We start from the raw sequence: 22,536 nt of genomic DNA, 5'->3' as shown, positions 1-22,536 counted from the left end.
TTATGTATACAGATACCCAGGCAACTTCCAAATAAGAACAGTTCGGTCTCTTCCTTTCAGGTATATACACTTCTACTTTTTTTCTTGTACCAGCTAGAGCTTTCAATATGATGTTGATCTTTTCCCCTGGTCCTGGGGCTTGAACTCAGCCTGGGCACTGACCCTGAGTTTCTTTTTGCTTAAGGCTAGTGCTCTACCACTTGAGAGAGTACCACTTCCATTTTCTGGGGATAAGAGTCTCATGTACTTTCCTGCCCGGGCTGGCTATAAACTGTGACTCTCAGGTCCCAGCCTCTGAGTAGCTAGTATTACAGGCGTGAGCCACCAGTGCCAGCTATAATGTTGATTTTGGTGGTCAGTGGTGACCATCACTATCACCACCATTCCCATTCATTCTTTCCCAACCAGGAGAATGAGAGCTGTAGGATTTGGTAATGGTATTTTTCCAAGTTAAATAAGGTCTCTTCCCTTCCAAGTCTGCGAACAGCAATGAGTAAATCCTGTCCAGCATGTCTCCCTATATCAATCACATTTTCTCTCCTTCCATCAGTTAATAAAGTGGAGTACATCTATTGATTTTTTAAAATACCATCAGTTTTTTGTTCCTGGGATATTCTCATTATACGACTGCTGGGTTTGGTTTACTATTATTTTGCTGAGGATTTCGGTGTCTGTGTTCAGGAAGAAGACTATACAGTCTATCATGTTTTCTTGACCAGTCTTTACTAGGTATTGTAAGACAGACATGTAATCTACACTCATCCTAAAATCTTGGATAACAACCTTTTTTTTTTTGGTGCCAGACCTAGGGCTTAAACTCAGGGACTAGACACTGTCCCTGAGCATTTTTTTGCAGAAGACTAGTGCTCTAACACTTGACTCACAGCTCAACTTTGGGTTTTTGTGTTTTGTGGGGGGCTCTGGGGTCGGGGTTAATTGGAGGTAGAGTGTCACAGATTTTCCTGCCCAAGCTGGCTTCATATAGCAATCCTCTGATCAACCTCCTAAGAAGTTAGGAGTATAGGCATGAGCTACCAGCACCTGGTTTAATTTTATTATTTTTAATTACCATAAAAATTCAGAAGTAAAAGAACCTCGGGAAGGTAGGGAAAGAAGGGATGGTACGGGGAAAACAATGAAGGGGGTAACAATGCTCAATAGGAAGTGTACTCATTACCATACTAATGTAACTGTAACCCTCTGTATAGTATATTTACAATAAAAAATTAAAAAAAATTCAGAAGTAGGAAGTGGCGCTGTGGCTCAAGCGGAAGAGTGCTCGCTTTGAGCTGAAGAGCGCAGGGACAGCGCCCAAACCCAGAGTTCAAGCCCCACAACCGACCAACCAAAAAAAAAAAAAGATTTTAGGGGCTGGGAAGGTGGCTCAGTGGTAGAGCACTTGCCTTGCATGCATGAGGCCCTGGGTTCGATTCCTCAGCACCACATAAGCAAAAAGAAAAAAGCCGGAAGTGGCACTGTGGCTCAAGTGGTAGAGCGCTAGCCTTGAGCTGAAGAGCTGAGGGACAGCACCCAGGCCCCGAGTTCAGGCCCCACAACCGGACCCAAAAAAAAAAAAAAAAAAAGAATCAGAAATAGTTCTAACTTTGCTTTCCAGCTAGAAATCATTCAATTCCAAGCCTTGATTCAGAAGTCCACAATCTTCTAGCTTTAGAAGAACCACACTGTCGGCAGACCAGAGAAGCCAATGCAGTACAGCCCTCTGCTTCCCTCCCACCATGTGTCCTGAACACCAGGGACAGGCAGAGCCAGGAATACAAGGGAATCTTCAACACCAACACCCCACGCTTTAAGGAGTCATTCTGTTTGCCTGGGACAAAGGTGTGCCTAGTTTTTTCACCGGTGCTTCAGAAGCAGGAAGTCAAGTCTGACTCAAGTGAACCTGTGCTGCCCCAGCCCCTCCTCAGCACAGTTGAAAGGCTATGGGACTGATAAGCCTCCAGCTCTCTCTCTTGCTACTCATTTATCAAAGCTGTTACTTTGGAAATATGGCTATTTTTATGTGGTATATCATTTTTTAAATTTTATGCTCACACTAGACTTTAGCAAAATTCAAGTGGGGTTTTTTTGCTTTTATTTTTGTTTTTTACTGTCACCTCCCAGCACATCCTCCAGAGGGCAATAAAATGGTCAGGGATTGTGTGGGCTGATGTGAGATATAAAACTGACAAGGTTCCATGAAAGAACAGAAACCCATTATCCACCTCTAAAAATGCAAATACTCAGCTGAATGCTGGTAGCTCCTAGATACCTAGGAGGTTAAGATCTGGAGGATCTTGGTTGGAAGCCAGCATGGACAGAAAAGTCTAAAAGATTACATCTCCAAAATAACCAAAAAGAAGCAGGGTTGGGAATATGGCTCAAGTGGTAAAGTGCCAACTGAGCAAGCTGGCCAAGGTAGGCGCAAGGCTCTGAGGTTTAAACTCCAAAACTGAAAACACAGACAGACAGACAGACAAACAGACACAGACACAGACAGACAGACAGACACACACACACACACACACACACACACACACTCAAATTTGTCATGTTACCTCAGGTTACTTTAACACCTTAATTCTTACAATTCCTAAAATGATCATTTAGTCACTACCACCCACATTAGACTGTGTAGCATGCGCATGCTAGGGCTTTGAATTCGAGATCTGGGTACACTGTCTCTGAGCTTTTCTGCTCAAGGCTGGCATACTACCATTTGAGCTATAACTCCATTTCTGGCTTTTGGGTGGTTATTTAAAGATAAGAGTCTCATAGACCTTTCTACGCAGGATAGCTTCAAACCTCAATCCTCAGACCTCAGCCTCCTGCATACATAGTAAGATTATAAGTGTGAGCCACAGTGCCACATTTTACTACTGAGGACGCTAGAACTTAAGGGGTTAAAGAGATATCAAAGTTCGTACAGCTAAAATTTTAATTGAAGCATCTCCTATTACTCATGTCATAAAAGGTACTAAACAAAGGCCTTGTTAGAAGGTCAGCTGGGCATGGGAGAGGCTCAGTAAAAAGAGGTGAAGCAACCAGAGCTTCATGAGAGGTCTTCTAGGGACTGGAATGCCTTTGAGAAGGGGAGCGGGCCCACCAGGTGAAGTGGCAGTACCACAGGCCTAGGAAAGAACAACTCCAGCAGCCAGGGTTCAGGTCCTGAACAACTCACAACCTTCATGCCTAAGTCTCATCATCCACAACTGGGATGACAAGAGCAGAACAGCCACTTACTACATGATGCTACTGTGGCTATTGTTTTAAAGACTCTTGTCCATCCAAAGCATGCTTCCAAATCATGGTGTACAGGATAGTTTGCCCACTCACCAAGAGCAAACTGCTTCAATCAAGTTGATTATACACACATATAATAACAATAAGCAAAAGGCCTATTTCATTAAATGGTGTCTAAGAACTTAAAAACCAAATGCTCTCACAGGATTCACAGTCATAAGAAGAAAGGTTACTTAAATCAGTTGTCAAAAGCAACTCTTTTTCCACAAAAAGTACACACACATTTATTGTTTGATATAAACAATTGTAGACATTCTCCCCAACTAAGAGATAGGTCTAGGTATCATTTGGTAAAGACATAAACTATGCAATATCACTTAACAATTTGTTATAATATTTCAGATCAGTTTTACTACTAAATAACAATCCATTCTAAAATGTAAACTATATGTAACTCATATGTATGTAATTATGGTTTGAGGTGACAGTTCTACTATACTTCTGTTAATCAGCAATAATGAGAGCTAACATTTTTTTTATTTTTATTTTTTTATTTTTTAGCCAGTACCAGAGCATGAATGGAGGGTCTAAGTGCTGTATTTTAGCTTTTTCCCTCAAGGCAGGCGACTCTAACATTTGAGCCACAGATCTACTTCTGTTTTTTTGGTAGTTAATTGTAGATAAGACTTGGCTGCAGGATTTAAACTGGGATCTCAGATCTCAGCCTCCAGAATAGCTAGGATTACAGATTAGAGACAGTGGTTAGGCAGTTAAGATTTATTGTACACCAATTAAATGCTTAATGATTGAGGTGCTACTATTTATAATTATCATATTCTCTTAATCTTTTGAGGGAGATAATGGATCCTTTCAGCCGGACACTGGTGCTCATGTCTATAATCCTAGCTACTATGCAGGCTGAGATCTGAGGATCCTGGTTCAAAACCAGCCCAGGCAGGAAAGTCCATGAGACTCTTATTTCCAATAAACCACTCAGAAAACCAGAAGTGGTGCTGTGGCTCAAGCAGTAGAGCGCTTGCCTTGAGCTGAAGAGCCCAGGGACAAGTGACCAAGCCCAGACAGAGTTCAAGCCCCATGAAGACAAAAAGACAAAAAGAAAGAAAGAAAGAAAGAAAGAAAGAAAGAAAGAAAGAAAGAAAGAAAGAAAGAAAGAAAGAAAGAAAGAAAGAAAGAAAGAAAAGAAAAGAAAAATAGATCCTTTCAGAGAAAATTCTCAGCTTTGAGGTTGACTATTATGAATGGTTCAGATAGATGATGTATTGTTAGCACCAGTGTGGATTTGTTTTTTTTTTTAAACACTAAAACAATATATATAGACAGATAAGTCTTAAATTTTACTATGCATGTGGATCATCTGGAGAATCTTGTTAAAATCCAAATTATGTCCCAAAGGTCCTGGACTGAAGCTACTGAAGCTCTCTCAGATAGGGCAATGTTGCTGGTATATGGGATGCAGCAGGGACAACAAACATGTACAGGTTGCAATAGGCCACACACTACCAAAAAAAAATGTCTGTAAAGACTAAACCTTGGGACACTCAGCTACTTAGGAGAATCAGGATTCAAGGGCAGCCTCAGCAAAAAGGCCCCATTTCAAACAATTAAAAAAAAAAAAACTAGGTGTAGTTGTATGCACCTGTCATCTCAGCTATACTGAAAGTATAAATAGGACGATCAAAGTCCAGCCCAACTCCAGTAAAAAGTGAGACCCTATTTGAAAAATAAAGCAAAAATGGCTGGGTGTGTCACTCAAGCAGAAGAGCTCCAAACAAGTTCAAGTCCCTGACTTCAAATGCAATACCACCAAAAAATATAGCCAAGCATTGGTGTGGCGCATGTCTGTAATCCTAACTACTCAGGAAGCTGAGATCTGAGATCACAGTTTGAAGCCAGCCCAGGAAGAAAAGTCCATTAGATCTCATCTCCAATAAGCTACTCAGAAAAAGTCAGAAGTAGTTCTATGGCTCAAGTGGTAGAGCCCTAGTTTTGAGCACGAAGAGGCTCAGGGACAGCATTCTGGAGCTGAGTTCAAGCCCTAGAGCTGGAGAAAGATAAGATAGACAGACAGACAGACAGAACCTTTTTCTTTAGCCAGTCCTGGAGCCTGAACTCAGAATCTAGGCACTGTCCCTAGATTCTTTTGCTCAAGGTTGACACTCTACCGCCTGAACCACAGTGTCACTTCTGTCTTTTTCTGTTTATGTGGTACTGAGGAATAGAACCCAGGGCTTCCTGCATGCTAGGCAAGCACTCTACCACTAAGCCACACATCCAGTCCAAGATTAACCTTGAAAAAGTCAACTTTAATGGAAAAATAAGTTGTTTGATGGGTTTTTGAGCTTTGTAACCCCCTAGAACTTTCTTCTTGACATATTTCCCAGTTTAAGTTTAGAGTCTACTTTCTTGAAGTTTTTATATTTGGAGGTAGACAGCATTCCTCCTGAAAACCTTGATTTTTTTTTTTAAATCAAGGTTGCCACACCCTTCAGTTGAGTCCTTTACCTCACTTGCCCAAGGGTGTATAATCTCTCAATATTAATCTAGAGATTAGATAAATAGCAGTTAAGAAAGATTTAATAGGCTGGCCTCAAAAGCAGTTAGGAGAGATTTTAGACTGGCCTTTTCTCCCACATGAAAAGTGAAGCTCTAAACACAGTAGTAGCTTTGCAAAAGGTAAATAATACCACTGCCTCCAGCCCTGACCACACACTGGTGAAAAAAAGTTCTAGCAATGAGATGACAACATTTTGTACAAATTACTAGATTTCAATTTTTTCATTTTTTATTTTACTTTTTGAATTAGCCTATGCGTTGGATTTCAATTCTTTTACCTGATCTTTTGAACAGCAAGTCTGAGTTCACCAGCAGTTCTATTCCCTTTCCAAAGCCCACAGCAAGATATGAGTCTGACAAGACACTCCACTTAGGTCCAAGTTCAGTCCTGCCCTTATTCATTTCTGATTATCTGTAAACTGCCAAGCTATCTCCCTTAAAATGTGATTACAAACTCCATTTTCCATACAGACCTCCTCCATTCCTGCTAACAGCAATGCCTAACCAAAGAACTAACACATCTTTGAGAATGTTCCATTTTACCGGATTATGGTCAGTTCAAAATTCTAAAGACAGGTAGGTAACCTGTTCCATTTATCATTACTTAAAGCCCTTCAAAAAGTACCCTCCACCAACCAGCAGAACAAGCTTTCCATCCAAAAGACAAAAACACAGTGCTTCCACGATGTACAAACATTGGGACCTTTATTTAAAGGGTGGCCATGCACAGTATTATTCCCAAGGAAATGGTTATGTAGGCACTCAACTAAGCACAGTGGGAGAATGCTTCATGAGATATAATGCACATTTCTGATTGCAGGTCCCTGCAAATGGCTTCCCTGGCTGCTGAAGAAGTCTATAAAGTTTTCAGGCTGGGCCTGGGAGAAAGGCCTACCTGCAATCGGAAATGTTGGAAACACTCAGGTTTTTCTGACCTGGGGCATGCCTTGTCCACAACAGAGCTAAGCTACGGCTCCAAGAGGAAATAAGGACTGATAGGACTCCGGCCCTCAACATCCCTGAGGCCAAAAACTCCTCTGAGAAATGAGCTTTATTATAGACAAGCCCCACAGAGGGTTTTCCTATTTCTGGTACCTCCAAAACTGGCCACCCTCCCGGAATGACTTAACTCTGAGTACCAATCGGGCAGTGCCAGCCAGCCACCGTGCTGGGGTGAAGGACTTTGGGATGCTGGTGGACTCGGCAGAATAAGCTGGAGCCTTTGTGGGCAATCTGGATTCTCCCAGAGCATCTGAGTTACACGCCTCCATCCAACGCATACTTATTCAAAGTCCACCATATGCCCGGGCACCCTGCTAAGCTTCCAGGGAGGGAAACCAAGCCACAGTCCCCCAGCCTCTGCAAAGACAGACAAGGGCCATCTGCGGGGTGGAGCGGGCCCCAGTGAAGCAGCCACAAGTTGCTGAGCCCAGGAGTGGCCCCGGAAACAGCATGACCCCTGCCTGTGTCCGTGCGCGCGACCGCCAAGCCAGGTGAAGAACGCGGGAGAGGGCAGGTAGGCCCGGGGGCAGGTGTGCAGGTCGGGGGCACACCTGAGGCGGCAGAGCGGGAAAGGGTGGGGTCCCCAGAGACGCGAGAAAGGCCGGAGACCCGGGAGGAGAGGGGGACGGGCACGGGGGGGGGGGGGATGCGGAGGCCGGCGGGGCCCGCGCCCCGGGGCGGGAGGGCGCGGGTGCGCGGCGGGAGGGCGCGGGCTAGGCCGCCCGCCCGCCCGCCCGCCCGCACCTGGGCCCCCCCTTCCGGCACCTACCACTTGGGCGACCTTGAGGCGGCCGAGCGCGCCGCGCAGGTAGTCGGGGTCGCAGCGCAGGCCGGCCAGCCCTCGGCGCTGGTTCACCGGCTCGGTGGTGGGCTGGTACGGGCTGCTGGCGCCCGAGATCATGGAGGTGCTCGAGGCCTCGCCCTCGAAGCCGTCCAGCTCCTCGCCGCTCCGCATGCTGCCGCCCGGCCCGGGCCGCCTCGCGCGCTCACGCCCGGCCCCCCCGGCGCCAGGAGCGGGCGGGCTCAGCGGGGCCGCCGCATCGCCGCCGCCGCCGCCGCCTGACTGCCCGCCGCGGCCCGCCCCGCCGCTGCCTCAGCGCCCGCTGCACAGCGGCCCCGGCTCGGTCCGCCCGGGCTCGGCTCCCGCCGCCTCGGCAGCGGAAAGGGAGGGGGGCGGGAGCGGGCGCCGGGGGAAGGAGGCGGGAGCCGCGCGCCGGCCCGGAGGGGGCGGAGCGAGAACCGCCAGCCGGCCGCTCGGCGGCGCTCCGCGGCCCCGCGAGGGGAGGGGCGTGGCCTGGGCGTGGCTACGCGCGCCCCGCCCCGCCCTTGCTGCTTAAGTCCCGCCCTCTACTCGCCTTCACCTGCGCCGGGCAAGGGCCGCGCTACTACTGGTGGGCATTAGTGGTCCGGGCTGGAAAAGGCGAGGTCGGGAAAGTCTGAACACCTTCAGACCCGAAGACAGAGGCTTGAGGAAGTGTTGAAGGGGTCTGGGGAGGCATGGCGTTGCTCTCCCCCTCCCCGATGGCTCTGCCTCAGTTTCTCTTTGGTAGGATGGGGTGGATCCAGGTCGCCTGGGCCACCCCCCGTGCAGAGCCCAGCATGGGCGTGTGTGACTCCTCTTCTGCGGTAAGTTGGTTCTGCGGCCCAGAGAGCAGCGGCCAGGGATGAGAAGCCCAGGCTCCCAGCTGCAGGATCCACACAAGTATCTGGGGAAGCTCTGGACCCCTTGGCCTGTTCAAGCAGGGATTCCAGCTCAGACTAAAGACAGTGTCTGCTCCCTGCTGAAAAGGGTTTTAGTACCTCTGCCTAAGCATCAAGCCGGGTGAAACTTGGATTTTGCCCTGAAGGCATTCATTAGGGACAAATTTGCAATTCAAGTGTGAAGGCTAATTTTAAGCTTAAATAAAACACTAACTTTCTAAGAATTGTTGCTTTGATTTCAAACTGTTCCACACCAGAAATATAGACAACCACATTCTCTATGGTACCCCCGCTCTGTGAGCGGGGCATTATTGCTGCTGTTTTGCATAAGAGGACCCTACAGCACCCACAGGAAAGTGGCTTGTCCAGACACACACACAAACACACACACACACACACACACACACACAAACTATTTTTCAAAGATCGAAGAGCAGTGACTTTATTTGATCAACTACATATTTATTGGGCTTCTACCATAAGTCAGGAAATATGCTAAGAATTGAAGAATGCCACTTTAAGGTGACAGGTTGAATGGTTGGACATAAGCTCTGATTTTCTCCAAAAATTCCAGTGAAATGACAGCTATAGGGATTGGGGGGTGGGGTGGTTGCGCGGCTTGAACTCAGGATCGGGGCGCTGTCCCTGTGCTCTTTTGCTCAAGGCTAGTGCTCCATTTTGAGCTACAGCTCCACTCCCTTTAGGGATTTTTTTTAAAGATATAAAACCACAGAGACAAAGAATGGGAAAGGAGACAATCACAACAAAATATTAGAAGCTGGGAAGCACTGGGTAATTCATGTAATATATCCAAGAAAGCTAAACCTTAAACTGGCAATGAAAAAGGCTGAAATGTAACCCTGTTTGTATCTCAGAACAAAAGGCTCAGAAATGGGTGACAGCTGGGTGGGGAATGTGGCTTAGTGGTAGAGTGCTTGCTTAGCATGCATGAAGCCCTGAGTTCAATTCCCCAGTACCATATAAACAAAAAATGCCAGAAATGGTGCTGCGGCTCAAGTGGCAGAGTGCTAACCCTGAGCAAAAGAAGCTCAAGGATAGTGCCAAGGCTCTGAGTTCAAGCCCCAGACTGGCAAAAAGAAAGAGGGGGAGAGAGAGAGAGAGGGAGGGAGGGAGGGAAGGAGGGAAGGAGGGAGGGAAAGAAAGAAAGAAATGGGTGGCACTCCATGGTACTAGTGGCTCATGCCTGTAATCCTAATACTCAGGAGGCTTGAGACTGGAGGATCACAGTTGGAAGCCAGCCCAGGCAGGAAATAGTCCATGAGACTCTTATTTACAATTACCCAACAAAAAGCCAGAAGTGTAGCTGTGGCTCAGGTGGAAGAGTGCTAGCCTTGAGGGGAGAAAACAAAGTGACAGAGCCCAGGCCCTGAGTTCAAGCCTCAGCACCAGTACAAAAAAGTTTTTTTTTTCTTTTTTTTTTTTTTTTTTTTTTTTTTTGGTCCAGTCGTGGGGCCTGAACTCTGGGCCTGGGCGCTGTCCCTCAGCTCTTCAGCTCAAGGCTAGCGCTCTACCACTTGAGCCACAGCGCCACTTCCGGCTTTTTTCTTTTTGCTTATGTGGTGCTGAGGAATCAGGAATCGAACCCAGGGCCTCATGCATGCAAGGCAAGCACTCTACCACTGAGCCACTTCCCCAGCCCAAAGTTTTTTTTTTTTGGAGGGGGGGGGTCCAGTCGTGGGGCCTGAACTCTGGGCCTGGGCAGGACCCACCCCCAAAAAAAGTTTAAGCCCTAAGTTCAAGACTGGAAACTGGCAAGCACCTGTGCGCTCTCTCTCTCTCTCTCTCTCTCTCTCTCTCTCTCTCTCTCTCTCTCTCTCACTCTTGCCTCGTGCTCTCGCTCTGTCTGTCTCTTTCTGTCTCTGTCTCTCTCTTTCTCTCTGTCTCTATGTCTCTGTCTCTCTGTCTCTGTCTCTGTCTCTGTCTCTCTCTGTCTCTCTCTCTCTGTCTCTCTCTCTCTCTCTCTCTCTCACACACACACACACAGAATCTCAGGAGTCAGTGGTAAGCAAGGCAGACACAATCTCTGTCAGCAGAGACAGCACAGAGAGCAAGTATGGAAACTCCTTGAAACTGCTTTAGCAATGAGTGCAGAGAAGGTACTGAATGCTGCTGGATGAAGGAGGGTGTTCGTGATGATATATGAATTGCCACTAAAAGATTTAATTGAATCTATGGATAAGAATTCCAGATGAGATCTGAAATATGAATGGCAGGATGATGAGAGTTGTGGAATGTTGGACATATATTCTGGACAGAGGGAATGATGCGCAGAAGCCCAAAGACAAGCAACAGCAAAACCCACTGAAGAGACTCAAGTGCAGAATTCTGGGCTGAAAGTCAGCCCGGGCCATGTTGGGCTGACTCTTGGGTTGTGAGTTCCAAACGGAAGAGGGTTTAGCACTAGATCAGCCCCGGGAGGCTTGCCTTGTGAGCCGCTCCCCCTGGCTTCTGTGCAGGCGATGGATGGAGCAGAAGCCAGATTGGAAGCTCCCCTCTAGTACTTATTAACTGTTCTCTCTCTTCCTGGCCACTTGCCTACATTTATTTTTAGGTCCAGAGACAGACTCAAATTTTTCTCTTCTGCATTTTAACGGAAGTTCACAGACTTCCAAAAAGTGTTGTTGGGGATCCCACATAGATCCTTAAATAGACAAAACCTGGCATCATGGTCCCTTCCTTGGCATTGAATTGTAATACATCTCTGATGATAACTGTACCTGCAGGTGTCTGACTGCTAAAAACAAAGCAAAGCCAATAAGTGATAGAGAAGAAGGCAGTGCTTAGACAGGCCACATTCCAGGATCTGGTCCTCATGTCCAGGACTGACTCCTAGCATACTGATGTAAAAGCCAGATGCAACTTGATTCACCATGGCCAAAGGAGAGATGGCCAGAAGGAACCATCTTATCTGGAACCCCGGACATATCCTGGATGAATGTGTTGTTCAGCTCAGTCAGATGGTGTGGAGGGATATTTGGAGCCTGCAGACAAGCTTGCCCACCAGGACCACTCTCAGTAATAAACAAACTAGAGTGGCACCCTTTTGTATGTAATACCAAGTTCATGGGAGGCAAAGATTGGGAGAAATGAAATTCAAAGCCAATCCAAGCACAGAGCAAACCCTATATCAACAAACAAGCCAGGTGTGAGAGAGAAAGATTATGGTCCAACCTGGACAAGAAATTTGAGACTCTATGTGAAAATAACCTAAAGCCAAAAAATGGACTGAAGTGTGGCTGAAGTGGTAAAGTGCCTCCTACCATGCTCAAGGCCCAGAGTTCATTTACCACTGCTGCCAAAATAAATAAACTCAGTAACGAGCAAGGACCCTGAGAGACTTCTGTCTCCAACAACAACAAAAAAAAATACAGTGGTGACAAGAGGTTTCAAGCATAAAGTACATAATAGGAAGACTGATTAAGTTTGTCATGAACAGTCATCAACATAAAGCATGAACCAGACATGCAGGGAAAATGATATTTAACATTTCAAGATTAACAAGTTGGCTGGAAATGAGTCTGCTTCCAAAAGACTTCTTTTTAAAGAATGGTACGAGTGTAACATCCTTGTGTCTGACAGATTAAACTCAGAGATGTAAGCATAAACAACCCCTTCCTTTCTGTTTGAAAGGAGCCAATGTCCATGTCCCTGGGTTCTGTGCCAGTGCTAGACTCCTCCAGCACTATTCCCACGTGCCTAGGGGCAGTGCCAAGGTAGGGCAAATTCCAGGCTGGACTGGTTGCAGGGTTAGCATCAACTGCTGCTTCTGTAATAACTTGTCCCTTCAGGCAGAAAAAAAAATGCTTCCCAAGTCTCTAAAAATAGTGCTTGCTGGGATTTTCCAGTTTTGACATTCCTTCAGCTCCTATAATCCCAGGACTGTGGTAACCAGCCCATCCTGTGCCCCTCACCAGAGCCTGCAGTAGCATCCCACTTTGTGTGGGACCCACTGTTTGGTTCTCTGGTATAGGGGCTTGTGTGGGTGTGTAATTATAGAATCATGGATTTCTCTGCCCCTCTACAGAGTACAGGCAGTACCCTTCACATTCACTCAAGACAGTAAGTAGAGCTAGCTCCTGGACATCCTGTACCATTCAGGCTGGATGTCACTCATCTAGGAACACCTTCCTGAGTCCTCAGGCTTGGCTGCTGGCTTCCACAGACCTCTTGCATCCAATTATTTGCTACCCATCTGGACCTTGAGCTGGCAAAGCATCATTTACCTCTGGTCCAGCTCAGGATCAGATGCATGGCAGGAACCATCTGTGAAACACAGGACTAAGTGTTGAAACGAAGTCAGCACTCAGCAGTGTTCATTTAGGGATGGTTCTAAACAAACAAGACAGGCCAAGGCATTCTGGGAAGAGGAGCCTGCCTAAGCTTAGGTCCTAATGGAAAGAAACAAGTGCTGTGGGTTTTATTCAACCATGGGAAGGATACAGTGGTATATGATGGGCAGAGACAGCTGGGCAACGATAGTAGGTTGGGAACAGATTCTCAGCTCCCCAAAAGGCCCATGTGTTCAGTTTGGGCCACAGCACAGCACTATAGAAAGGTAGGTGGTGGGACCTAGAGGAAGCAGGGTTTTTTGGAAGGCCCTTGGGTCATTGTGTAGATCATGGGACCTCAGCACATGCAAGCTGCCTCTTTTGCTTCCTGGAATGAGGTGCAGTTGTTTCTACCATGTCTTCACAGCCACTGCCATCTTTCACGTCTAGCAGATGCCCAAAGCAACGGGTCCACTCAATCTTGGATAGTAACCCCCAGAGTGATGATCTTAGTGGACCTTTTCCATTAGATTTAATTTTCTCAGCTATTTTGTTACAACAATGGAAAGCTAACTAACATAAAACTCTTATGAGGGCCGGGCACAGTGGCTCATACTTGTAATACTAGTTACTCAGGAGGCTGGTTCAAAGCCAGCCTGGGCATTAAAGTCCATGAGACTCTTCTCTCCAATAAGCTATTTTTAAAAAGCCAGAAGTGGAACTGTGGCTCAAGTGGTAGAGCACAAACCTTGAGCACTAACCTAGAGCAAAAACTCAGGGACAGCTCTTAGGCCTGAGTTCAAACCTCAGGACTGACTGGCAAATAAATGAACAATTTATGAGGGCTGAGCATGGTACTGTATGCCTTCAATCCCAAACACACAGAAGACTGAGGCAGGAGGATTGAGAGGTTAGACTAAATTCCTGGTTAGACTAAGCTATCACAAAAAAAAAAAAAAAAAAAAAAAAAAAGTCCCTGAGAAGTCATTCGAACTATGCTTTGCTTTGTAAGCAAGAAACTGACATAACCAGATTTAGGCAAAAGCAAAAGGTATAAATGAATAATTCAAATCCTTATCTTCTTAGCATCACCCAGCACAGATAATGTTATCTTGAATAATATATAGAACTTTATTTAAAAGGAAAACAGTCATAGGGCCTGCAGATAATCTGCAGATGATTTTATAGACCTCCAGACCACTGGGGGGAGCGCAAGAGCAGCCAGAAATGCCCTAAAGTGCAAGGTGACAGATCTATGAACACCTTAGCTAAGCCTCACATGTTGGACAGACCTTAGGCAAAGTGGTCAGTCAGCAAGAGCAGGAATGTGGCAGGGTAGAATACAGCAAGTGAGTCTGGTAACGAAAGAATATTCATCTTTTATTAAAAGATATAGTGGAGTGGGGCTCAAGGTGTGACTCATAGAGTACCTGATACAGTATTTTAGACTTTGCCAGAAAACCACACAGACATCCAGGTACAAAGAACGAAGAAAAGGTTTATTGCCAGGAAAGGGGTCAGAGCAAGACCCCCTCTCACAAGGGAGAAGTGAGAAGAAGTGCAGCTATTGTCTGAGGTGACCTATATAACCTAAGAGGTCTAGGAGGGGCTAGAAGGGGCTAGGAGGTAGACCCTGGTGTGGATGTGAGGGCCAGGGGCCTCATCATGGCGGACTAAGATTTATGACTGCTGCCCAAATAGTAGATAAGGGCCCTGCAGCTGGCCAAACCTGAAGGTCACTCAAAGGAGCTCTTGCTGCCTTATATGGTGTATGCTGCCCCAGAGAAGTGCCATCCCAAGGTAGAGGGGGTTGGAGGCTGATTATTTACTGCCTTTACTACATGGGCCTAGTGCTGCCTTAGAATGGAGAATGCTATGCTGTGGAAAGGGGAAGGAGCGTACTAAGCTATAGGAAGAGAGCTCATTGGGCTAACTACCCAGCCATGAGCATACAAACTGAGAAAGCTCAAGGCCCTGAGTTCTGAGTCTTGATGCTGGGGAAAAAAAGAAAAGATGTAGAGGAACCTTAGGTTTTAGGGCCATTGGTAAAGCCCCAACTGCCACACCACTTTTGCTCTGCGGCGTACACATATGGGCAGACTTGAATGTTGCTTGTATTTCAGATGAATTTATGTAGAAATACATAAAATTACAAAACAATGTAGTCTTCATTGTTAGGGCTCTAGTCTCCTGTGGACTAGAATAATTTCTCAGCCTTTCCTTGACTTTCTTGACCTTAAACTTTTTTCTGAAGAAGATGGCCAATTAGGATTAACTTGTTTGTCTTAAGGAGACTTCACAATTAGATTCTAGTTTTGCATTGGGGGTGGTGGTGCAGAAATATGTGATGGGTTCTATCAGGAGTAACACAATTTCCATTCGTCTCTTTGCCATTGGTGGTGTTTTCTTCCCTTAAGATGAGGAATTGAACTCAAGGGTCTCAAGCTCCGAGGCAAATTCTCTACCAGGTGAGCCATACTCCCAGTCCTTGTGGGTTTTTTTTGAAGGTTTTTGCTTTCCAGGTAGGGTCTTTAAGCTAACTTTGCCAGGGCTGACCTCAAACCACAATCCTCCTGTGTTGTCTGGGATTATTACAGGTTGTATGCTATCATCCATAATGTTCACATTGATCATGTGATTGGGTTTTCCACTACAATAGACTCATTTTTGACTTGTAATGTCTGGGACAAATTGAACATCAAAATAAATACTGACTGGTATAAATTATAACTTACTGGATAGACCATATAGCTTTGGCAATGGGCGGGGGTCTGTTGCTTAGATTGGTGTTAAATTCCTGATCCTCCTGCTAGGCTCACCACTTCACACCAATGCTTCAGGCTCAACTTCCAGGTTTTGATGAAGAAAAGGATGCCACTTCCCATGGAACTTATATTTGTTTACATCATCAGACTCCTTTGTCCATTGTAATCCATTCCTTTTTCTTCTAGTGCTCAGACTGTACCTGATTTGGCCAGTGAGTGTGTGTCTTTTTTTTTTTTTCTGAGATCCAGATTCAAACTCAGTGACAATTTCGCTCATTGGCTAGTGCTCTGACATCTGAGACATGCCTCCCACCCTGTGTGTCTTTTTGACCATACCATTGTTCCCTGAGTCCTTTCTTACTCTCAGGTACAGATGTTCTGGAGCCAGCTTTTCCTGTCTCAGTCCTGACGTATGCCGTATTTCTCCAAGGAGCCTCAATTTATTATTCTTAAAGTATTGGTGGTTGAACACAAAAACTCAAGCATGTTCATTCAATCACTGAGCTATACCCCAGCTCCTCCATTTGTTTCATTGGAAAAAGTTATTTAGAAACCAAGATCTTGGCCTGAGGTGTGCTCAATGACACTGGGCTACTCTTGCTCCCTGGACCTCCCAGAGCAAAGAATTTTGTGCATGTACCTCCCCCCATCTCTCCATACAATTACATCCAATTGTTCTTAGACTCATATGTTGAAAAGCATGAGTTCACACTGACACCTGATTCCAAACCAATATTACAGGGTTCATTCTGGTTTTCTTTCTTCATTATTTGCACCTCCCTTCCTTCTCAGGCACTCAGAAGCCCTGCTATTCTTTATTCATAAATTTTCTGGACCATGTATACAAAACTCTCCTATACTCACAGTCATCTCCATACCTGCATAGATACCCTCCCCGCCATATGGCTGGGCCATCCATATCTGGTTGCTCTCATCTAAGAGGGTGCCCTCCTCACCCACCTATGCTGAGATCTTCAGTTGGGCCACCCCCCTCCCCATAGCTTTCCTCTGCTATGGCTCCTCATTACCCACCCAAGCACAGACACCTCTTCCCACCTAAAGACTACATTGTTGATAGAGAGGTACTCTGCAAGGATTTCTGCTTTTCAAGTGAAGAATCATCACTTGGGCTGTAGCTCCTGAGACGATCATCCCTCTTGGGGAGGGCCTGCCTTGTTCACTTCCCCATCACCAGCATCTCAAGTACCACCAACTCAACCTATTGCTCCTTAGAAAGTGCTATGGTTGTCTAGGAGAAACACCAAAGAGGCCACATACCTCAACCACTTATCTGGACACCCACACATGCAGATGGCAGAGAGCTGACTTGCCCAAGCAAGCAGGCAGTTGCCCAGGTGATGGAATTTATGTGAGCTAAGAGCTTGTCTGCTCTAAAATAACTCTCTTACGCAGGCTAAACTAGCAATTTCTTTATTTGGCTTTAAGACCCAGTGCTTAGCGGTAACCAGCAGGGGAGGAGAGGAAAGAGCTGCAGGTTGGAGAAAAGGTAGTAGCAGTGACCTTGAGATTTTCATTCCTAATTCTACTCCTGACTTCCTTTGTGACCTTGATAGTAAGTTCGCTCCCTAGTCCTACCTCGTCATCTCTAAGCTGGCAAACATAGAAGGTCCTTTCAAGAACTAAGGTCTGTCCATCACTCAACTAGTTCAGATCTGAATATTGCCACACATGGTAGAGCTAAGAACTTGTCTCAACCAGGGCACCCAGTTTTCCCTGGAGGCAGGTGAGATTCCCACCAGCTCAGAGGATACTACTGAGACCCAGGGAGGCCATGACCGCATACAACTGTTAAGATTTGGAACTAAAACACAAATCCAAGTTTGCTCATCTTCAAGTCCCCAGTTGAGATGGTCCAGGTGTCAAGGTTGTGGCTATATGTTAGTTTTCCTTTCTGTCAGAGCAGTTGCAAGCTCAGGTGAGTTTCTGAAATAACTTTTGGTTCCAAGTGCAGGGAGATAGGTGGAAGCATGGCTCAGCAGTAAAGCACCAGCCTAACAAATGAAGCCTTGACTTCAAATGTTAGTACCACCAAAAGAACCTACCAAGTGCTGGAGGAACCCCCTGGCAGATCAGCTAGATTGATGCTGGTTTGGCGAGGTTTCCCATGAGGCCCCAATGCTAGCTTTAGTGTTTGCTTCTCTTTCTTCTGTACCTAGAAGGGTGCTACCCATCCAGCATGATGGGAGAAAACTGCCCTTTTCAGACAAATACTACAGAGATGTCCAGTCATATCCAATTTACTGACTTAAGAGATGGTCTAAAGCAATGGCAGTTAAGAGGGAGATGATGATGGAAGAGGAAGTGTGGCTCAAGTGGTAGCGCCCAAGCCCTGAGTGAAAAAAGCCAAGGAAGAGCATGAGGCCCTGAATTCAAGCCCCGGAACTTGAGACTCTGTGTGTGTGTGTGTGTGTGTGTGTGTGTGTGTGTGTGTGTGTGTGTGTGTGTGTGTGTGTGTGTGTGTGTGTGTGTGTGTGTGTGTGTGTGTGTGTGTGTGTGTGTGTGTGTTACACAAAATTATTTAAAAATATAAAAAGCTTAAAAATAAAAAGGAAAAGGTCATGGGGCAGGAGAGAATGGTCACAAGTTACTTTCATTAGAGTCCAAATTCTGAGAAGAGAAACAGACCTTTTTGGAGCTGCAGAAACCTGCACACAAAATGTTTTCAAAGGTGTTCTATGAAATCTAAAGATGTCCACAGCCAGCCCAAACTAGATGGAAACCCTTACACTTGGGGCTGCTGAAGAGTAACACCAAGTTACCCATGGAACAACAAAAAATAAGTACTTTAACCCTTTAACCTTGAGTGTTGCGAACAGGTTCCTCCCAGAGAACACCTAGCTGTGACTTTTACAAATGGGTAGAGGGCTGTCAAAGGCAAGGCTGTCACTTGGAGGAGCCTATGCTATGAGATTTTGTTCCTGTATCCTCTCAGGGCCTGTTGAGAGAGAAGACACTCTCAAAGCAGAACCACCTCCTCAACTAGAACCTTTGAAATAGCTTTGCAACATGCCTGTTTCTGTACCCAAAATACAATATTGTTTAGGGCCCTAGATAGACTCAAGTTTAATTCCAGGCTAGCATTGGTTAGAAGAATCTCAGTAAGTCCAAAATGGATTCACCATAAAATGGTGCCAACTATTTCAAATATCAAGGACAGATGTTACATGACACAGGCGTAACATGACACAGGCTGCTGACAGATGCACCAAAGCCTCCCACCCTTTAAAATAAATTACTGCCTTAGAAAGGAAGAGGTTTAAATTGTTGAATTCTTCCCAAAACAAAAACTTAGCATGCGTCACAATGTGTTTGCTTTTTCTAGAACTTGAGACCTTTATAGATACCGATAGAGTGGGTGACAAGGGGAGGCTGGCAGAATGTTGGAAGAGCCTGATGACTTCTTTAGGCTCCTGCATTATATAGGTTCCATGAACTGTTACAGAAAACCCTGCGCAGGACATTTTACTGTCTGTGTCACTTACCTTGATAAAACCTACCAAGATGGAACACAGAGTTAAATACTGACAGTACTGGAAAAAACTATAACTGTACTCACATAGGCATTTCTTACCCAAGGTGAGAAACATTCGGTCAAGCTCCTGTGTGACCTGTCTGCCTAAGCATGTGTGCCTAATACACAGCCCCAAGGCTCCACTGCTCTGTAGTTCCCAATTCCTGGTCTTGCAAACCTTTGCTATCTCAGCAAAGCTTGCCTCTTTCTCCTTCAAGGCCTGAGATTCACCCATCGGAGCATGGGGAAACATCTGGGCCTGGTGTGCAGTGAGTCAGGGTGGTAACACTTGGTCATCCTTAGCGGGTACATGTGGGAGGGAGGCCGTGTGGGTGGGGGGAGGGGTAGCTTCTTCCTTCTGATCTCAGCACCACTGTTGAAGGCTTGTTACTTCAGTCTGAATACACCACTTGTGCCTCCCTGGCAGCCAGAGCTTCGAGACAGACTGCACTTTGTATCCTGCTGGCTAGCTGCAGCCGTTGGAGTGTAAGGAATGCAATACCTATATGTTCTGCTTCCAGAACCCAGTGCTCTGTGGTGGCATCCTGTAGAAAATGTACCAAGAACCACCATGGTGATCATTCATAAGACAGCCATCCCCCTCAACTCTATTTTCCTTAGAGGTGAAATATTTAAACTACAACCTGAAATTACACATACTCGCACACACATCAGGATAGGGAGGGCTTGGGCTTGCTTAGGAATTGTTTTCAGGAGCAATCATACCATATGCCTAGCACATGCATACCTCTTCTAATGTTTGTGACAGAAATTTCATTCCCACCTTACAAGGATGGGGGGAGCAGGCCTAAGATGGGTAAAGTTGCCCAGCTTTGTCTCGTTTTGTTTCTTGCTCAATTTCTCATCTGTATGAATTGCACTTGCTTATTGGAAAGTAGTGAAAAAATGCACCAGGATTGGAATCCATTAGAACTCATGTCCTCCCAACATTAAGCCGCCTCCTTCCAAACCAGGACTCTAGCAGTGAGTGAGTGGGCACAGGGCCCCTAAAGCAGATGAACAGGCAGACCCAGGCCTCCAGCCTGCACACACTAAGGGATAGTTGTAGTGGTCAAGGTCTGTGTCAAGGCTCTGTATGCCATGTAAGAGGAAGTTCTATGTAGAAGCAGCAAGCATCTCAGCTTACTGTTCCCAAAGTAAAGTGACTATAATCCTTCCTCTTCATATAGGCCCACTGGACACTTTACACTCCCTGCCTTTTTGTTGTCTGTGTAGCAGGTGTGGAACCTCCACTCATGTCAGCCAGGGGAAGAGGTAGAACATGTGGCTGTGGGACCACAGATGAGAAAGCTTTCAGTAGCTGCATTTCACCATCAACTGAGCACAGGCCATAGCAGAACACGATGACAGGCAATGGCCACACCTTGGACCAGGCTGCCACCTGCCCCTGTTCTCATCTAGAAACTAATAAAGAGAGCAGTACTTGTGTAGAGTTGTGGGGGAAAAAAGTGTATGAGATGTTTGGAATGATCAGTATGCAACAAGTACTTACTATTACAATGTTACTATTGGGTTACTGATAATATCATCAAATCAAATAGTTCTCTAAGGCAGATTGCTAGAGATCACAGGAATACCAACTCAATCAAGGAATTAATCCAACCCCAATATCGAGAACAACCCAATGTGATTGGAATGCCTACTATCTCACAGAATGTAGCATTCTCCTCTACCCCTAAAAAATTGTCTTAACCAGAATCAAATTATGGAGACACTACCAAAATTCTAGAACATGGAGCTTTCTATACAATAACTCGCCTGAATTGGATACATTTAGGGGTGTTTTATTTGTTTTGGTGGTGGTGCTAGAGATTGAACTCAAGGTCCTGTCCTTGTCTAAAACTTATTTTAAATTATTTAAGGGAAAGTCTGTCTGTCTGTATGAGTATCTATTGAGACAGAGGAGGAAAAAGGGAAGAGATGCATAAAGCATATGTATCAAAAAGAAATTGATAGATCTAAGATGTAAAGATCTACGAGTGGTTCAATACATTCCATTTAGGCTTTCAATTTTTCAAATAACAAGTTGAAAAAATTTCCATGAGTGCAATCGTCAGAAATGAAATTCAAGCCGGGCGCTGGTGGCTCACGGGCACAATCTCCGGAGGCTGAGATCTGAGGATTGCAGTTCAAAGCCAGCCCAGGCAGGAACGTCCATGAGACTCTTATCTCCAATTAACCTCCAGAAGACCAGAAGTGGCGCTGTGGCTCAAGTGTAGAGCGCCAGCCTTGAGCTGAAGACGTCAGGGGCAGTGCCCAGGCCAGAGTTCAAGCCCCACAACCGACAAAAAAAAAAAAAAAGGAAATTCATGTTGGGTACCAGTGGCTCATGCCTGTAATCCTAACTACTCAGGAGGCTGAGATCTGGGCAGGACACATCTCCGATTAACAGCAAAATAACAAACTGGAAATATGGCTCAAGTAGTGACATGTCAGCTGTGATAAAAAAGCAAGAGAGCATGAGGCAGTGAGTTCAAGTGCTAATAGTCACAACACACACACACACAGAAAAGGCTTTTTTTTTTTTTTTTTTTTTTTGGTCCGTCGTGGGGCTTGAACTCTGGGCTTGGGCACTATCCCTCAGCTCTTCAGCTCAAGGTGAGCGCTCTACCGCTTGAGCCACAGCACCACTTCCAGAAAAGGCAGTTTTCTTGAACAGGCTTTACATTGTACATCCTAAGTAAGTGAATGAAGCTGAGTATGGTGATGTATTATCTGTAATCCCAGCAGTCACAAGGCTGAGACAAGAGGATCAAGAGTTTCATGTTAGCCTGGGCTTATGTCTTGTATGAAAAAAGTTAAAAATAAAAATAAACAATAAGCAAGTAAAAAGTATTATATTGTTCTGAAATTTCTTTTTTTTTTTTTGGGGGGGGGGGGGAATCCGGTTGTGAGGCCTGAACTCTGGGCCTGGGCGTTGTCCCTCAGCTCTTCAGCTCAAGGCGAGCACTCTACCACTTGAGCCACAGCGCCACTTCCGGCTTTTTTTTTTTTTTTGCTTATGTGGTGCTGAGGAATCGAACCCAGGGCCTCATGGGTGCAAAGCAAGAGCTCTACCACTGAGCCACCTTCCCAGCCCATTGTTCTGAAATTTCTCCAGGTAAAACTCACTCAGTTCAACTCAGACAGTGAAAACTTTGTCCAGAAAACAAGGAAACACAGGCAAATGCAAAAACTCAACAGCATTCTACACACAGCCTGAATTAAGTACAGCTTTAAACTGGAGAGAGAGGCTAGGAGAAAAAAGGAATGGAAGACTATTAGTCATAATAGAGAATGTACATATGTGAAAAAGGAAATAGGCAACTTGACGATTGGTAAGGGGAGGGCTAGGTAGGAGGGAAAGAGCGACAGGAGTGGCCAACCAGGAGTCATTGTGCACATGAGTGGACATGTTAGATTGCAACTCCCT

General features: G+C 45.7%; 1 protein-coding gene across 1 annotated transcript in view; it reads right to left on the bottom strand.

Annotated features, from left to right (window-relative positions):
* Nucleotides 1-7,771, bottom strand: part of LOC138815446 (CKLF-like MARVEL transmembrane domain-containing protein 4) — a 56,303-nt gene extending 48,532 nt beyond the window's left edge. The window contains exon 1 of the mRNA XM_070004872.1: nt 7,586-7,771. Coding sequence (XP_069860973.1) covers nt 7,586-7,771 — 186 coding nt within the window. The remainder of the gene's footprint in view (nt 1-7,585) is intronic.
* Between the last annotated feature and the right edge of the window lie 14,765 nt (nt 7,772-22,536).

This window comes from Dipodomys merriami, unplaced genomic scaffold (genome assembly GCF_024711535.1).
Source record: "Dipodomys merriami isolate MVZ:Mamm:240054 unplaced genomic scaffold, mDipMer1.0.p SCAF_64, whole genome shotgun sequence".
NCBI classification, from domain to species: Eukaryota; Metazoa; Chordata; class Mammalia; order Rodentia; family Heteromyidae; genus Dipodomys; species Dipodomys merriami.
Note: the sequence above shows the minus strand (reverse complement) of the source record. Positions and strands in the feature narration are given on the sequence as shown.